The following is a 16,744-nucleotide window of genomic DNA, read 5'->3' on the forward strand; positions in this document are numbered from 1 at the left end:
GTTGAAAATGTATCTGTCTTGCATTCCCTGTAAGAGAGCCACAGTTGGTAGCCATTTATATTCCAGCTCTGCACTTCAGGCATGCATTCCAGGATAAAATAGCTAGAAACTTGAAAGTGTCCTCTCCCCTTTGAATCTCTCTCTCTCTCTCTCTCTCTCTCTCTCTCTCTCTCTCTCTCTCTCTCTCTCTCTCTCTCTGTGTGTGTGTGTGTGGTTAAACTGTAGCAGGCCTGTAATGCCTGTTCAGGATTGGCAACTCTTTGGATTCTTGAGCACATTTGCAAATTTGAGAAACTGGGCACAACCCTAAAATGGCTGCCATGAGCGGCCATGGCTAGTCTCAAAGGATAGGTAGGTAACCTGCCAAGAGGCATTCATGGGGAGTTCAGATGGTAGCAGCTAGGGACACCCACTGCAACTTGAAACAATCTCAGGTGCCAGTAAGAAAATATGGAAACATTTTGAAATAAAAATTGAGAGGAGGAGGCTGTCTTGGTGGGCATCTTCAAATACTTGAAAGGTTGTCACACAGAGGAGGGCCAGGATCTCTTCTCGATCATCCCAGAGTGCAGGACATGGAATAATAGGCTCAGGTTACAGGAAGCCAGATTCTGGCCGGATATCAGAAAAAACTTCCTGACTGTTAGAACAGTATGTCAATGGAACCAGTTACCTAGGGAGGTCATGGGCTCTCCCACACTAGAGGCTTTAGGGTGGATTCCTGCATTGAGCAGGGGGTTGGACTCAATGGCCTTGTGCTCCCCTTCCAACTCTACTATTCTGTGATTCTATGAAGGTATCTTGGGGCACATTGGTGTCTGGGAGCACCGTATTGCCTATCCTTGGTTTAGTTCATTGATTTCCAAAGATTTTGATTGACAAATCAGATATTCCCAATTAATCAAGCAACAGATTTTAAAGAATTATTTTTAGTACAAATACTTATTAAAAACAACAACAACAGAAAGTAAGCACTTCCTTTGAAGATGCATTGCCTCTCATGTGGGAGAGTAGGGAGGTGCTTCTTCTAAGATAGTGCCTGCTGTGACACATGTGTCTCATTCAAAAAGAACGCATGGTTGTGTTTCATGAAATCTATTATGTTCTTTTGTTTAGACAGAAAACAGTCCTACAACTCCGAGCATTCCCCAACCAGCTATGTTGGCTGGAGAATGCTGGAAGTTGTAGGACGTTTTTCAGTCTAACTATGCATAGGATTGAACCCTGTGACGCCTACCAATTAATCAAGGTAAGCTGCAGTCTGATATGCTTACCTGGGAGTTAGTCCCATTTATCTCAGTGAGCCTGCTTCTGAATAGACATGTATAGGATTACGCTGCAAGATTTATTTGACTGGATGAAAATACCTGATGTTTTGTTTTTTTAACCACATGAACTTATAAAGTATGGATAATCCTGTGAGCCTTCCCAAGCATTGAACAGGATGTTGCCTACCTCTAAAATGTAAATTTTATTTTGAGTGCCTTATCATGAATTCTGAGTTTTACACAGATATATTTTTAAAAGCATTCCTGTTTCCCGCCCCCCATTTTCATGATGTATTTTCTGTTCTGTTGATATTCATAATAAAAAAAAACTTTTTTTAAAAAAAAACATTCCCTGCAAAATCGTCAAGCAGACTAAGTAAAAATGATATGACGTGTTTCTCGCCTGCCCAAGGGCCTCTACTTCCCTTGCTCGGCTTCGTCCATTTTCGTCTGCTGCCCCTTACGCCTGGAACGCTATTCCAGAACATTTGAGAACTACAAGTTCAACCGCAGCTTTTAAAGCTCAACTAAAAACTTTTCTTTTTCCTAAAGCTTTTAAAACTTGATGTTGTGCAGACTTCTACTGTTACTTTCTACTGTTAGTTTTACCCTACCCTGTGCTTGCTTACCCTACCCTGTACCTGTTGGCATTCTCTTCCCCTCCTTATTGTTTTACTATGATTTTATTAGATTGTAAGCCTATGCGGCAGGGTCTTGCTATTTACTGTTTTACTCTGTACAGCACCATGTACATTGATGGTGCTATATAAATAATAATAATAATAATAATAATAATAATAATAATAATAATAAGTAACCCTGTCCATTTCCTCATTTAAGAAAACTTTAGGGTCTAAGAAAACAACACAAAATTGTGATGGCATTGTTTTTGTTATCAACAGGGGCTCAGATATTTCTCAGACATCAAATAATGTGCAAGAACTCCCCTATTTCACATCAACAGTGTCTGTCTGTGGGAGGAATCTCAAGCTGGTTAATGTTTTAGGACTAGCAAGGTGGCTCCTTGGGAACTTTAGGCCTCATCCAAGCGTACTTAAGCTCTTTAATACCCTGCTTATTTTAATGGAAGAAAAGTAAGTGCATGCCTTAAGTTTCTAACTCCAAAATTGATGTGACTTCTTTTGGCACTCTTCCCATAGGAAGCTGCCTTATACTGAATCAGACGATTGGCCCATTGAGTCCAGTGTGGTTGACACTGACTGGCAGCTGTGGTTCGCCAGGGTTTCAGGCAAGATTCTTTCCCAGCTCTACCTGGAGATGGAACGAAAGGGGACAAAAGAGATTGGGGGTTATTTTTAGAAAAAGGAGTATGACTTGCTTTATCTGTCCACCCCATTTTTTTCTTCATGGTCAATTTCAGTCCTAATACCCACTTACCTGATAGTAAGGCTCATTGAAGTCAATGGGTTTACTTCTGAGTAGACACTGGGCCCATTCAGAATACACCTTAAACCATGGCGTTAACCACGGCAAATAAGGCTTTTTGCTTTACTCACCATGCTTAAAGCTGTGCTTTAAGGTGTCTTCTGATCACAGCCTGGCTTTCTGGCTTAACCACTGTGGTTAAAGCCATAGTTTAAGGTGTCTTCTGAACAGGTTCACTGTAACTTTGGAGAAGCTTTCTCTAGTGATGTTCTATTCGTATCTCATGTTCTATTCATTTCTCTAGTGATGTTCTATTCATATCTTAACCACTGCAGTCTTATAAAAAGATGAACCTCCTAATGTCAACCATTAGTTAATTAATGGAAGTTGTTTACAACAAGGGTGATGCCCAATGGATAGCTTTCATTTCGTTACTGTAGATACTAAATAGGATTTTTTTAGAGTATAAAATGGTAGCCTTTTTTTTTGAGAACTAGAAATAGATAACAGTTCCCATGATACATCAATCCTACTTGCATTGTTGTATTCCGACTGCTTGGAACAGATGTTAATTACAGTAGTAACAGTTGCTTTTCATGGATACGTTTTCAAACAAGTACGTGAATAGCTTAGGATCCTGGCAAATTAGTTTAAATTATTTTATCATTATGTGCCTGTTTGCATTTGTAAAAGCTAGCAATTAAGACTCTAAAAATGGCTAGTGACTGAAAACACTTGCCGCTGCAGTGATTTTACTCCATTCTTGTGGCATATTAGACAGATACTATCCATCTTGGAAACATTGGTTGAGAAACAGCATACTGTGTCCAATTTAAATGGTTTAGTATGCATCAGTTAATCAGAGAATTAATGTAATTATTTTTATGCACCCTGTATCTGTCTCCTGGCGACATTCATTTTGTACTACCAGAATTGGTACATGGGTTTTCAGGCATCTTATAGGTTTGAGAGCTTTACAATACTTACCTAATTTAGCAAAACATCATTAGTGTACTTAGATTCCTTAAACACTTTGCTATTCTATTTTGACGATTTACAGAAATCTAAAAAGTAGCAAAGTGGTAAGTTACATGCAAAATGCATATTATACACAGGAGTCATCACTGGTTTAATGCTTTTCTTCTCCTGACAACTTTGCATACATTTACAATCCATCACAGAACGTGTTTTAACACTTTTAAAATCCAAAAATTGGTACCTCCTAAGTTTACAGATGCACTGCTTTGCTTTGTGAGATGTCCGCATTTCTATTGTTTCCTTGACAACAACGACATAGATGCTGCTATCACCATGGGAATGGTTCTTTTGAATGAAGCTGCTACCTCCAAAGGAGATGTTGGGAAAAGGAGAAGTAAGTTGTTTAAGTCGAGTTATCATAATAGTTCTCTTGACATTTAAATGTATGTGTGATTACTGCAGATCTGCATGAAAGCTCACCAATTCTAAAATGTATGTCCATATTTTCCAGAGCACTTGCAAATGTGTTTACTCGTTTGAAAACACATTTGCATGTATTTGTGATATAATACCACAGGCCTGGGATTCGAAGAACTGCTTTAGATGTGTTCTTTCCAACTCCAAAGCGGCTTACCATGTAGCATGAAGAATCCTGTTCAAAGAACCCCATTGGGAACTTGGAAGTAGCTGTCCAGTAGCTTTGGATTCTGGCCATATTTGTGGGTGTACTTGTTACCTGAAATTGGGTAGTATATAAAACAAACAGATAGTCCTGATAACTTTCTCCTGAGCTCATGTTTAGGACTAAGCTGAAAGTTTTCACTTAAGAATGTTTTACTTGAAATTAATGGAGAGGTGCATTTGCAGTGGGGTCTTATTTGCAGGTTATGTACTGGCAATAGTGACTTTTTCTTTCCTTTCCATTTCAAACTTTTGTTTTGCTTCTTCTGCAGGTGGCAATGGCAGCGTTTCTCTGAGTGGCCATCTCTTGACAGATGTCATGTTTCCCCCACAAAGTCCCTTCGGAATGGTATTCTGTCATGACATAGCATCATTCCAAGGGGCACTATGGAGCAAAATGGCAACCCCCACTGGCAGCTGCCATTTCTTTCCCACAATGCCCCTGGAACAATCCTATCTTGTGACAGAACGCTGTTCCAAGGAAGCTATGTGAGGGGGAAAGTGTGGTGTCCAGGATGTGACCGCTGTTATTGCCTGCAGTGGTGGCAAAACCAAGTTTAACAAAAGAAAGGCAACCATTGCTGCTTCCTGGTAATTCCGCAACCCCCTCCCCATTTGTAAATAATCTCCTCCTCAAATAGCCCACCAAAATCCCTCTCCCACATTCACCACCTAAAAATGGGGAATCAAATTTGGTTGGCCATTTCTGCTCAGCCCTAGTTTCTGAAGCTATACCCATATCAGATATGCCCTGTGTTTTGAATAGATTTTTGTCTTGACCACTAATGTATATTATTTCAAACTCCTAACTTCCCTGAGCAATAGGAAGTTCCAGGAAAACCTTCTACAGGATCTCTTTCCTTGTGAACAGAAAGTACTGGTCATCAGTCTACATTTAAACAATGATCTTCTAGAAGTGCTTATTAAAGAAACATATTTGGCCATTAGGGAAACAAACACCTAGAGGAAAGGCAATCTTCTGTGTGCAGAGAGGATACTTGGCTCCGTACCCTAAATGGCATTTCAAAATTGCATTAAGTAAACTGGCATTGTTGAATGAGAGCATGTTTTGTAAAATGTGCTACATTAACAAATGGTATCTTAATTATTCTTTAGTCAGAGATGTGGTACTTGGGGCCCTCCAGATGTTGTTGAACGGCAACTACTGTCACCCTTCAACATAGGCTATGCTGGCTCATTCTGATAGGAGTTGCAGTCCAACAACATCTGGAGGGCCACATGTTCCCCACCACTGCCTTAAGTCATTTATTAAACTCGGAAGGGCCAGGGAGGTGGAGAGCTTTAAAAGGGAGGAGTAGAGCATTGATATTGGTCTGAGGGATAGCAATGAGACAGTGCAAATATAAAGGTGAGAGGTGGCAATATCTTAGAAGCAGGAGGGAGATGAATTTAGCAGAGGATTTATAAAACTATAGCAGGGATGGAGGAAGCTAGTAGAGCAGAGGATTGAATCCGATATTCAATCTACTTTGAGTACACCCATTGAAATGAATGGGAGTTAGGTTGATCCTTACTAACTTGTCCCATTCATTTCAATGGGACTACTCTAAGCAAGACAAACATTGGATTCAGCCTATTGTCTGCAGAAACCATCAAAGCCTTGCATGGGGAAATCAATTCTGTTAATGAAACAATATGACCATTCACAACAAGCAAAGATAGCCATGTTAGTAAAATTCCAAAATCCATATAGTTGGACTAATAAAGGTCTTACTCTAATAGGGATTTTGCAATGTGATCACTGATCTGAAACCTAAATCAGTCACAACACAATTTTTGCAATCAACAATTGTGTGTATGACACCTTTAAAGTAAATTACAATTGTCCCCCCCTCCCGCCCTTGGGATTGGCATCAAGTTGTGAGGGATAAGGGGGCTTTATCCCTTTGCCACCACCATAGGTCCAATCTGGATGGGAGGTCCACACCTTTATTTGCGCTGGGAAAAAGCTTCCATCAGATCTCTTTTCCTAAAACAAATAGTAATTGTGAAGGCCCAATCTAGTTGCCCTCCTGCCCCATGTTTCAGGGCAACATTTTGAGAGACCTGCACCTCCAATTATTTTTTTAAAGCCATTCACAGAATTGTTAGTTGCACTCTGAAATGAATAACGTTGTTTCATCTAGTTTATCCCCTAGTTGTGTAAAAACTGACTGAGTCAACCACTTCCTTTTTTAGAAAAATGCACGGGATGGAATCTGGATGCTGTGAATTAGACAACTTGTGGCAATGGGCAATTAAGAAGTAGACTTTTTTTCTGCCAAAGGGTCTGACACGAGGCTGAAATCATTCTGCCTGAAATGTATAATTCCAAGTTCATTGCTTCCTCTAGCAAAGTCTCGATACCATGAAATGTTTTCTACGTTGCCACCATCAGTTTCTTTTTTTCTTTTAAACAGCCATTTTACTGTCATTTATGTCTACACGAAAAGGTAGTCTGTTGGAAATCTATTTATAATGTTACCTCAGATTATACAAGGAGGGCACCTAGAGACAACCTAACTACACTTATTTATTTCAGAATGTATTTGTAAGTGATTCCTACCAAGTGTTGAATATAATTTTGCTTTATAAGAGGATCTTCAATGTTGATATTTTTTTTCTAGTAATATGCCTGGTGGGATTGGGTCTCGTCGTTTTCTTCTTCAGCTTCTTACTGTCGATCTTCCGCTCCAAGTATCATGGCTATCCATACAGGTAAGCCACAAATAACACAGCTAGCCATCCAAGTCATTTTTTTCAGCCAGCTACCTGCTCCCAATTTTCTGCGCTGAGATTCATGAATCCATGAACAAATAAGTTGGGCCTGTATCTTATTAGGACTATTATTTATTTATTTATTTATTTATTTATTTATTTATTACCCGCCTCTCCATTTTGATCGAGGCGGGGAACAACAGTAAATATAAAATACATAAAACTGAATTAAAACATAATATACATTGTTAAAACATCCTAAAATCATTTTTAAAACATCCAATAATAATAATCATCGTTTCAAAACATGCCTTGACTGCCTTTTAGCCTTTGTGGGATTGTTCTGCAAGCCCCAATAAAAAGACAACAGTGGGCAAGAGATCACACAGATAAGGAGGGACCAAGCAGCCTTTTCCCAGGGTGGTGTATACTCTAGTGAATTAAATAAGCAGGTTTAATTGGAGGAACTGTGCTCAGGAGATGGACCCCAGCTAGCATCAAGGCAAATTGTGAAGAAATCCATTTCATCTTTATATGTAAAACACTTAGGGATTTTATTATAATGAATGGTATATAAATATTACAAATAAATAAATCTTGGCTCAGTTCAGACAACATGTTAATCAATGCAATCTGAAAACTCCACTCAACAGCTGAGTTTTTAGGAGGTACTCACCACACAACATGTTCTAATTCCACTGTTGTGTGACTGTGGGCTACCATGGAGCTGAGTAAAATCCATTGTCTTTTTTGCTAAGTGTAAGCTGCTCCAAGAGCCTTTTTTGGCTGAAGAGCGGGGTATAAATATGATAAATAAATAAATAATAAATAAATAAATTGTGATGTTTGATTGACAGTTCCTCCATCCTCTCTCCTCCCCCGGTCGTCCCAATGGTGTCCCATCAGCCATTGCTGCAAAAAAACCCAGTGCTGTTGGCTCTCCTAGAGCGGCACCCACTCCTTTTGCCAGGGAACTCTAGCCAGTGGGAAAAGTCAACTCAACACAGTGGGAAACTCTACAGAGCCCTCCACACAACACGCAACACAATAGTTGTGCAGGAACTCTCCTCTGCACAGCATGGAGTATTTTCCATAAAAACTCCACCGTTGTGTGTTTTCCTGCCAGACAACACTTTTCTCATTTGTCATGATAGCATGGTCATTATCCAGTGAGTGCCCATTAACACTTATGCAACTTTACTCCAGAATCCAAATGGCAATGGATCCACTTGTTTTAGAAAATTATTGCTTTTCCCCAGCAACAATATATTAAGATTTGAGTACTAGGACAATTCACTCCGAAACAAGCTTTTCCTTGAAGAAAAGACCTCTGGTTCCCATTCACATTTGCTGTGGTTTTGGGGCCAAACCTCTATGTAGGAAATCTGTAATTGGATCTTCACATGCATTTTTAATTTTTGTGAACCGCCCAGAGAGCTTTGGCTATTCAGCGGTATAACAATGCAATAAATAAATAAATAAAATATATATGTATTAACCTTAAGAAATGGAGGAGACCCCAAATTTAAAAAATCAGTGGCTATGAGAAAAATAGAGTTTGCCCCTTCCAAAAGTTGATATTGGGGGGTCATCTTTCTGAAAATCATGTGCTAATTGTTACTATAGAGGTGCAGAATAGCAGCTTTAGGGTGCAATTTAGATCAGGGCAATTTTGTGCAATTGGTTAAACTCCATCTTACTTCAGCACCACTCCTCTGACCAAGAGCCCTCAGTACATGTATTAAAATGGCAAATCTTTTTTAAAATAATAATTTAATAATTCCACATCACTTGCGTATGGTCCTGGAAAGGCCCTAAGTCTATTTCCAGAGCTGCCATTGTTATGCACAATGCAGGCTCCGGGGCTTGCAGCTTTGTTGGGCAAGCCTGGGTGGGCGGTGGCAGCTTGGCAGGTGTCCGACAAAGCCAGGCGGAGGTGAGTCCATCCATTCCTATCTGCCATTGCTTTTGTCCTAATGGAAGACCTTCATGAACAAGGTGTGAAAATCACTAGTTTGTAAGATACAGAACTTTCTTGCAACGTACAGAACTTTCTGGCTCACAGGATCCGGGAGACCTCCTGAAATTGGCTTCCTTTTTTAAGGCTGTTTTCCCTATAGTAGGGACAGAATTTCACAGAAATAGACGTACTCAAAATTGTTCTTTATCTGTATTCTTATAACCCCAGTTATTCTTTCTGAATCAGTGGGGTTCACTGGGAGGAGAGAAATGCCCACTCACATTTGCTCATTCTGAATTGAGCAATTTTGTTCAAAGGTATTTTTAATGCATATCCAGGTAGTTCTACTCATTGTCTGCCGAGTAATTGGAATGGCATACCTAGTACTTAGACTTTAGGTGTGCTGTCTGGAGAATCTCGAGCGGCTTGGAGCATAACAGCCTTTACACCTAAATTTACTAGCTTCTCAGTCAATATTTTATAACTCTTCTGGCCTAGTTACCTGTTCCAATGCCATGTCAAAGTCATCCAGTGCTACACCCTTCTGCTTGGGGAGTTCTTACCCAACTCTCTGGGGATATTAGAGTCTCTGAGCAAAGCACTGCTGGATTCATTAGGCTTTTCATGAAATCAATTTTGTCTCCTGCGGTAAACTTCAGTGGCTGTGCTACAGTCTTGCCTGTCTTCCTGTCTCCTTTAGGTTAAATATTCTCCTCCAGGCATGCATGTAACTCGCATTAGTTTTAATGAAAAATATATGTATGTTTGCCAAATACAACAGAGAAAACTGAGATGCCCTGTATTTAAATAGCACTTTTAAAAAACACCTCCCTTTGATACCATTAACTGCTCAAACATAAGTTAACTTTAATATATTATTTACTTTATTATCTTTTAGTGCATATATTCTTCTCCCACAACTGTTGTCTTTAGCGTAGCCCAAGTTTTATTGGGAAATTCCTGGCTCTATGAGGTTTAGAGGAACACATTTCCCACCTGCATCATTTTACTGATCCAGGAAACTTACTGACACCCTTCAAAAGAAAGGTGATGGTAGCTTGGAAACCAATCCATCTGTTACCCCTTTTTGGAGCTGTGGCACCACTGGCATGTGGACAAGCCCATATTGGGCAGACTTCTCATTCGCGATCTATGAGAAATTCATTTCAGTTTTATCTTTATTGAGATTTACCCAGTTCACACCTTCTAGACTCAGATGCAAAAGTATATTTTCAAGCTTTCAATGTGATTCACCGAACAACAACAACATAAATCTTCAGCAACATGCGTATATTTGAAAAGTGCACACACACAAAAGGCATATATTTGAAAAGTGCACACAAATACGTTGTAATCAATGGGAGAAGAATGTGTAGATTTATTTTATTTCATTTAAACGTTCGTATCTCGGCCTACATCATTGAGATCTCATCATCATTTCAAAGATGTGCACAATTGATGTGTATGTTTGGGAAAATAGGCATGGAAATATGCACGGATTTTCATGCAAAAGGTGGGGAAAGAAAAGAAAGTTCACCATCTGATACTGAGTTGGAATGAGCTTTGCGATGGAATTCGGAGAACGTTTGCAAGCTCAAGTTTTGCTGATCCTTACATCCCTCATTCTCACATGCCCTGAAGCTTTCGGAACAGCATGGGAATGAAGCACACTGCAGTGGCTCCAATGGCACTAAAGTAAGGTCAGAAAGGGCTAAGAGGATGTGTTTTTATATGTTTTTGCTTTTTCAGACTTGATGCATAAATGCTATAGACAAAAGAGCACTGAGAATATGCAAGGACACATGAGTGGAGAAGTGGGCTTCAAGATGTGTGGAGCCCAAACCATTTATGTGTTAAAAAAAACAGGAAAAGATAATTACACAATGAAATGTGCTTGGTAGAGAAGACAATCAGCAGTGAGCCCATACAAATGACCACCCTACCTTTGAGCAAGCAAGAATTCACCCCAGGGCACTATGGTCATTTCTCTCATGCTGCCACCTGGTAACAATAACGTTACCGTACATCAGATACAGATGTGTCTTGAGCGGGATCACACTGAGTGGCATAATGTGCTGTTTGTGACTCAGCCCCAACAGAAGATGGCCCTTTGTGTTAGACATGCAGGGGACAGCTCTAAATCATGGGGCATTATCCATTGTTGCCACACCACTAGTGTTAGTGGCATTGCGCTAGAATTAACCAGTGCACAAAAGGGGGAAATTGCTGGCAAATCAGTTTCTTTCCCTTTGCCTACCAAGGGCTAATGGTGTTAAGCTTGCTCTGTGACAGCATTGGATACTGTGACAGCACTAAAAATATGCAAGTACACAGGCATAATGTTTTATTTTCCACATAACTATGGAAAATAACTCATTACAGGGTGACTAGAACTTCACCAAAGCTTGCTGAAGTTGATGACTACACCTCATCTGAACATTGAAGTAAAGTTCCTGATACTTTTTATTTGCATTTGTTTGAAATAATTGGTTTTAAAGAGAAATTAGATGCCACACGTTGAAAAGATGCAAACCGAAACATTAAGTTCACTGGGAACCACAGGTCACAAATATTAAACAGCTTGTCTTTATGTATCACCAAGCAGCCATTTTAGTTTTCTCCTAAAGCCAATTGCACCAATAAATGGGGAGCAAAATAACAGGTCTCTTGCAATGTATCTTCTCTTGTCACTGCTGACGCCCATGAAATAATGCTCTATCAAAATTAAAATCAGTTAAACATGTGAAATATGAGGAAAAGGGTTGCCTTCCCTGCCAGCCCCTGCTTTTAATATAGGGTATCTCTACATTAAGGAAAAACCCTGCACCCTACCAGGGTTTCTTCTTCCTGAGTCTTTCCACATTTATGACAGGCTCCTTTACACCACAAACACGTGATTTGGAATTGAAAACTTTCCCTCAGCACCATCTAGTGGCGAAATTCTAGTGCAACACTGGCTTTAAACACTGCTGATTTCATGTCATTACGGATTATTCCATCTTATCTATGATCTTTTTCAAAGTGGGATGAATGGGGGAAAGTGCCTGATACATCCTAGAGGTTTATGACATCATGCAGAGTGGTATTGGGAGGGGTTTCCATAATGTAAAAGGGGTGAAGGGTCAAAGGAAAGTTTGTAATTGAGATAGGATCCCTTCATACATTATAAAATGCCACCCTCTATGGAAACCAGATCCATGTTGGAAGTTATGGAAATACTACATATGGATCATCACACTTGGTATTTCTGTATATACATTAATAGATGTACACTGCTTATAGACATAGCTAGTTACCTATGTCGGGAAAATGTTTTGTTGTGATTATTGGGAATCACCCTGGACAGATTAGAGATCATAATGTGTGAACCTGGCACTGGTCAATGCTACTGAATGCCCAAAAAGGTCAGGATTGCTCATGAGGGAGGAGGCAATGAATGAACCTGCCCCTAAATAATCAGTAGTAAATAGGATGTAATTATTTAATTAAACATCAGGGCCATTGAGGTAATTAGTTTGCTTTATAGCAGTTGATTGCAAAGTAAAATGCTGTGGGCAGATTCTTCTCACTGGTGCTTGAAACTATTGGAGCAGAGGGCATGGGGGACTCATCATTAAACCATAAAAATCAGTCTGCATCTCCCAAAGCGTATACTTGACAGGGAGATACAGCCAATCCTGACTTTTGGGACAGAAGATGGAGAAAAAGAGTAATGTTGAATACTGACAAATAGCAAAGGGGGGGGGGATACATCTCCTGGGCTGCATTCACACCGAGAAGCTAATTTCAGATTTGTAATGTTTATATAATGAAACTAAAACAATAAATGATTACATGGAAAATATCAGGTCATACAACAAAACAAAAACAAATGTCAAAAACCCATATGTGTACACTGTATCACACTATTATTAAAAGTTAGGGACTTTGCATACATTGCACAGCAACCAATCCTGATTTGCCATCAAGATGTATACTTGACAGGGAGATACAGCCAATCCTGACTTTTTGATGAGTATGCTATTTATATAAGGTGACCGTATGAAAAGGAGGACAGGGCTCCTGAATGCTGTTCTACAGTTGTGTAGAAAAGGGAATTTCAGCAGGTGTCATTTGTGTGTACGCAGCACCTGATAAAATTCCCTCTTCATCACAACAGTTCAAGCTGCAGGAGCTATGCTAGAGTGACCAGATACAGAAGAGGGCAGGTACATGAAAAAGGCATACTTTTTAAAAACACACACACAAATGCATTCAAACACACTTTAATTAATGGGAGAAGAAAAGATTTCAAAGATGTACACAACTGGAAAAATGTACAGATTTTCATGTGAAAAGGGGGGGGAAACAAAGTTCGCAATCTGAAATGGATTCGGGTAAGAACAAGTTTTGAGGTGGAATTTGAAGAATTTCAGTCAGCACGAGTTTTGCCAATTCACATATCCCTCGTCACCTAGAAAAAATGGAGAAAAGGACAACCTAAATGATCAAGGGATTAGAGTAACCCCCTTATGGGGAAAGGTTATAACGTTTGGAGCTCTTTAGCTTAGAAAAATAATGTGTGAGGGTAAACATGATAGAGGTGTCTAAAATGCACAGTGTAGAGAAAGTAGAGAGGCCAAAAAAAAGGAGGTCATAATTCTAGAACTTGGGGTCATCCAATGAAACTGAATGGTGAGAAATCCAGGACAGAAAAAGGATATACTTAAGACAGTGTATAGTTAAACTATGGAATTCACTTCCACAAGATATAGTGATTGTCACCAACAGTTTTAAAAGGGGATTAGCCAAATTCATGGAGGATAAGGTTGTCAGTGGTTAGTAATCATGATAATTATGTAGTACTTCCAGTATTAGAGGCAGTACGACTCTGAATACCAGTTGCTAGGGAACAAGAGCAGGAGGGTGCTATTGCCCTCATGTCCTGCTAGCGGACTTCCCATGGGCTTCTGGTTGGCCACGGTTGAATGCTGGGATTAAACAAGACTTTGGTCTATCCAGCAAGGCTGCTCTTACCTTTTTAGGTTTAAGTGAAGCCTGATAAAAGTGCTGAACAATGTCCTCCTATTAACTTCAGTTAAACCAGTGGTTCTCAACCAGGGGCACTCCAGATGTGTTGGACTGCATCTCCCAGAATGCCCCAGCCAGCAGAGCTGGCTGGGGCATTCTGGGAGTTGTAGTCCAACACATCTGGAGGGCCCCAGGTTGAGAAAGGCTGAGTTAAACAGAGCCTACATCTAATCTACCCTATGCACAATCACATGATCAAAGAAAGGGAAAGAAATTGCTTGGAAACTTAATCTTTCAAGACATCATATAGTATATTGTGTAGTCCCTCCCATTTGCCTTGGGGCTATTTCTTATTACAAGTTTACAGATATACAAGTTACATTGAATGGTCTAGAATGCCTCACTGGAACTGAATAGTCAGCTTCCTGTAGCTGCTTTCGGATGAGAATATCTTCAGGGTGAAATTATGAAACTCCTCTGGCCTTTTCTGGCATTCATCACACTGCTCTCAGTGTGATGAATGCCAGAGAACTGTTTTCCCCACCTGCCTTTCTCAGCAGGGTTTTTTCAAGGACACTAAAAGAGCTTAAATGTAACTGCTGCACTTTCCATTAACTAAAAATCCTGTTGTGGTTTTTAAGGCATCGGATTGCTTGTGTGCATGGCTAACCTGCAGTGACAAGTGTGGACAAGTGGAGGGAATTATGCGTGTGCAAATTTTGATAGCATTTCTAGCAGACTTCCCCAATATGGGCATGATGTGATATGTTGGGAGGGGTACCAGGTTGGGGAAGACTGATTTAAGACATTGTCTTAAATCAGTGTAGTGTAGTGAGATCCATTGTGGTATAGTGGTTAGAGTATTGGACTGGGACTCAGGAGATCAGGGTCCTAGTCCCTTCTTGGCCATGGAAACTTACTGGGTGACTTTGGGCCAGTCACAGACTCTCAGCCCAACCCACCTCACAAGGTTGTTGTTGTGAGAATAAAATGGAGAAGAGGAGGATTATGTATGCCACCTTGGGTTCCTTGGAGGGGAAAAGGTGGGATATTAATGTAATAAATAAATAAATTTCTCAAACAATTCTCAAAGAGTGCAGTATGGGGCATCATCAAGACTAACACAACAATCTTTACCCCTTAGTAAAAGCAATCAGAGAATATCTCCAGTCACTAGGAGCACCAATTCCAAGTTTCATATGAAATAATTAGACTAACTGTGGAATAAATCCTATTGAATCCTAACTGTGGAATAAATCCTAGATGAGTGCATGGATTGTGTTGAAAATATCAAATACTTTGGGTATTGTTAAGGTATAATAATTAATAGCTGTTTACTGAACCTCATCTTCCGCATTTAAATTTGTATGGATAAAGAGGAGGCAAACACAAATGTTGCAACATTCTTAATCTATATGAAAGTAAAATGGAATCCGCTATAATGATTATCTGGTCTCTTTTCCCTGAACTCTTAACATGGAGAAACAGGCTGGGCAGTTTTATAGAGACAGAATATTTTGTTAAAATGTCCTAATTTTGTATGGATCCATGATACATTTTGGAATTGCATGCCTGTGTGGTTTTTCCTTTGGTTCTAATGTGTTAATAGTTACCCAAGCCAAAGGAAATTGCAGATCTTAATTTTTCAGGAATGAAGCCAAAGCTACACACACAAAAATGTGAACATTATTTTCAGCGTTTGATTATATTTTTTCTTTCTTTCTTTTCAGCTTCTTAATTAAGTGAATTCAAGTGAGATTAGCATAAAGCTAATGTTTACTACGAAGATAAGCAGCTCCTGATAGTATCTGCTTACCAACACCATATTTCTTCAAGAGGGTTTTTTTTTTTGCATTTTGTTCATTTGCTTCCTATGATAAATTACAGCATTTGTGTGAAGACAAGTTTGCATTTGTACCTTATTACCAAATGCTTCATCTAATTTGTAATGCATAGCAAATATTGGATATCTAAATGGAAGATGTGATAAACAGGAGCGGAAATGTGATATGCTTGGTGATCCTGAATTTAAATAAAGTTAACTCTAGTGGGAAAGTCTTTCTGTTGTCGTTGATGTTGTTGTTGTCCTATCACACTTGTATAGATTTCAGTTGAAAAAAGTCAAACCATTCAGAATTTTGGAACTGTACTCCTATGACATAAAGCAATGTAAGGTTACCAAACCAGCTTTGCTGAATAAAGGAAACACAAACTGAATGAGGGCTGAAGACCACAGAGTCGTTTGTTAGCGTGCACTGTACAACGGAAAGATAATTATTTCTATTAGCATTATTTAAGAGCCAAGAGAGCTTCATTTTTAAAAATCACAACAAGAGGAAAAAGCTCAAATGGGTGTTGGAATAATTTTAACAAAATCAATAAACACGCAACCGATTTTGAGCTTTGCTGAGCTTGCTGCTCTTCAAGGAAATTTAAGGTTGCTTCAAGGAGAAATACTTCCTTTTCTTCTTCCCCCTTCTTTTAATTCCTTACGTAAGAGTAAGTTCTCCATGAAGCAGGATGGTGCCCTTGCACTCAGTGGCTAGCATTGCCCACAGCCAACTGGTTGGCCACTGTGTGAATAGGATGCTATACTAGATAGACCTTTGGTCTGATTCATTTGGGAAGTAAAACCCCTTTGGAACTTTCCTCCTTGTTTGTTGGATGGGTGGGTGGGTGGAAGAAGTACTACTCCATTGTATCTTTCATAAACATTAACAAAGAGGCAGGGGGCACTTGAAGG

At 39.6% G+C, this 16,744-nt stretch overlaps 1 protein-coding gene across 1 annotated transcript in view; it reads left to right on the forward strand.

Annotated features, from left to right (window-relative positions):
- Positions 1 to 16,217, forward strand: part of TUSC3 (tumor suppressor candidate 3) — a 137,339-nt gene extending 121,122 nt beyond the window's left edge. The window contains exons 8-10 of the mRNA XM_063135184.1: positions 3,952 to 4,026; positions 6,941 to 7,031; positions 15,732 to 16,217. Coding sequence (XP_062991254.1) covers positions 3,952 to 4,026; positions 6,941 to 7,031; positions 15,732 to 15,747 — 182 coding nt within the window. The 3' untranslated portion in view covers positions 15,748 to 16,217. The remainder of the gene's footprint in view (positions 1 to 3,951; positions 4,027 to 6,940; positions 7,032 to 15,731) is intronic.
- The last annotated feature ends 527 nt before the right edge of the window (positions 16,218 to 16,744 follow it).

The sequence above is a fragment of the Elgaria multicarinata genome, chromosome 10, assembly GCF_023053635.1.
Source record: "Elgaria multicarinata webbii isolate HBS135686 ecotype San Diego chromosome 10, rElgMul1.1.pri, whole genome shotgun sequence".
Classification (NCBI taxonomy): domain Eukaryota; kingdom Metazoa; phylum Chordata; class Lepidosauria; order Squamata; family Anguidae; genus Elgaria; species Elgaria multicarinata.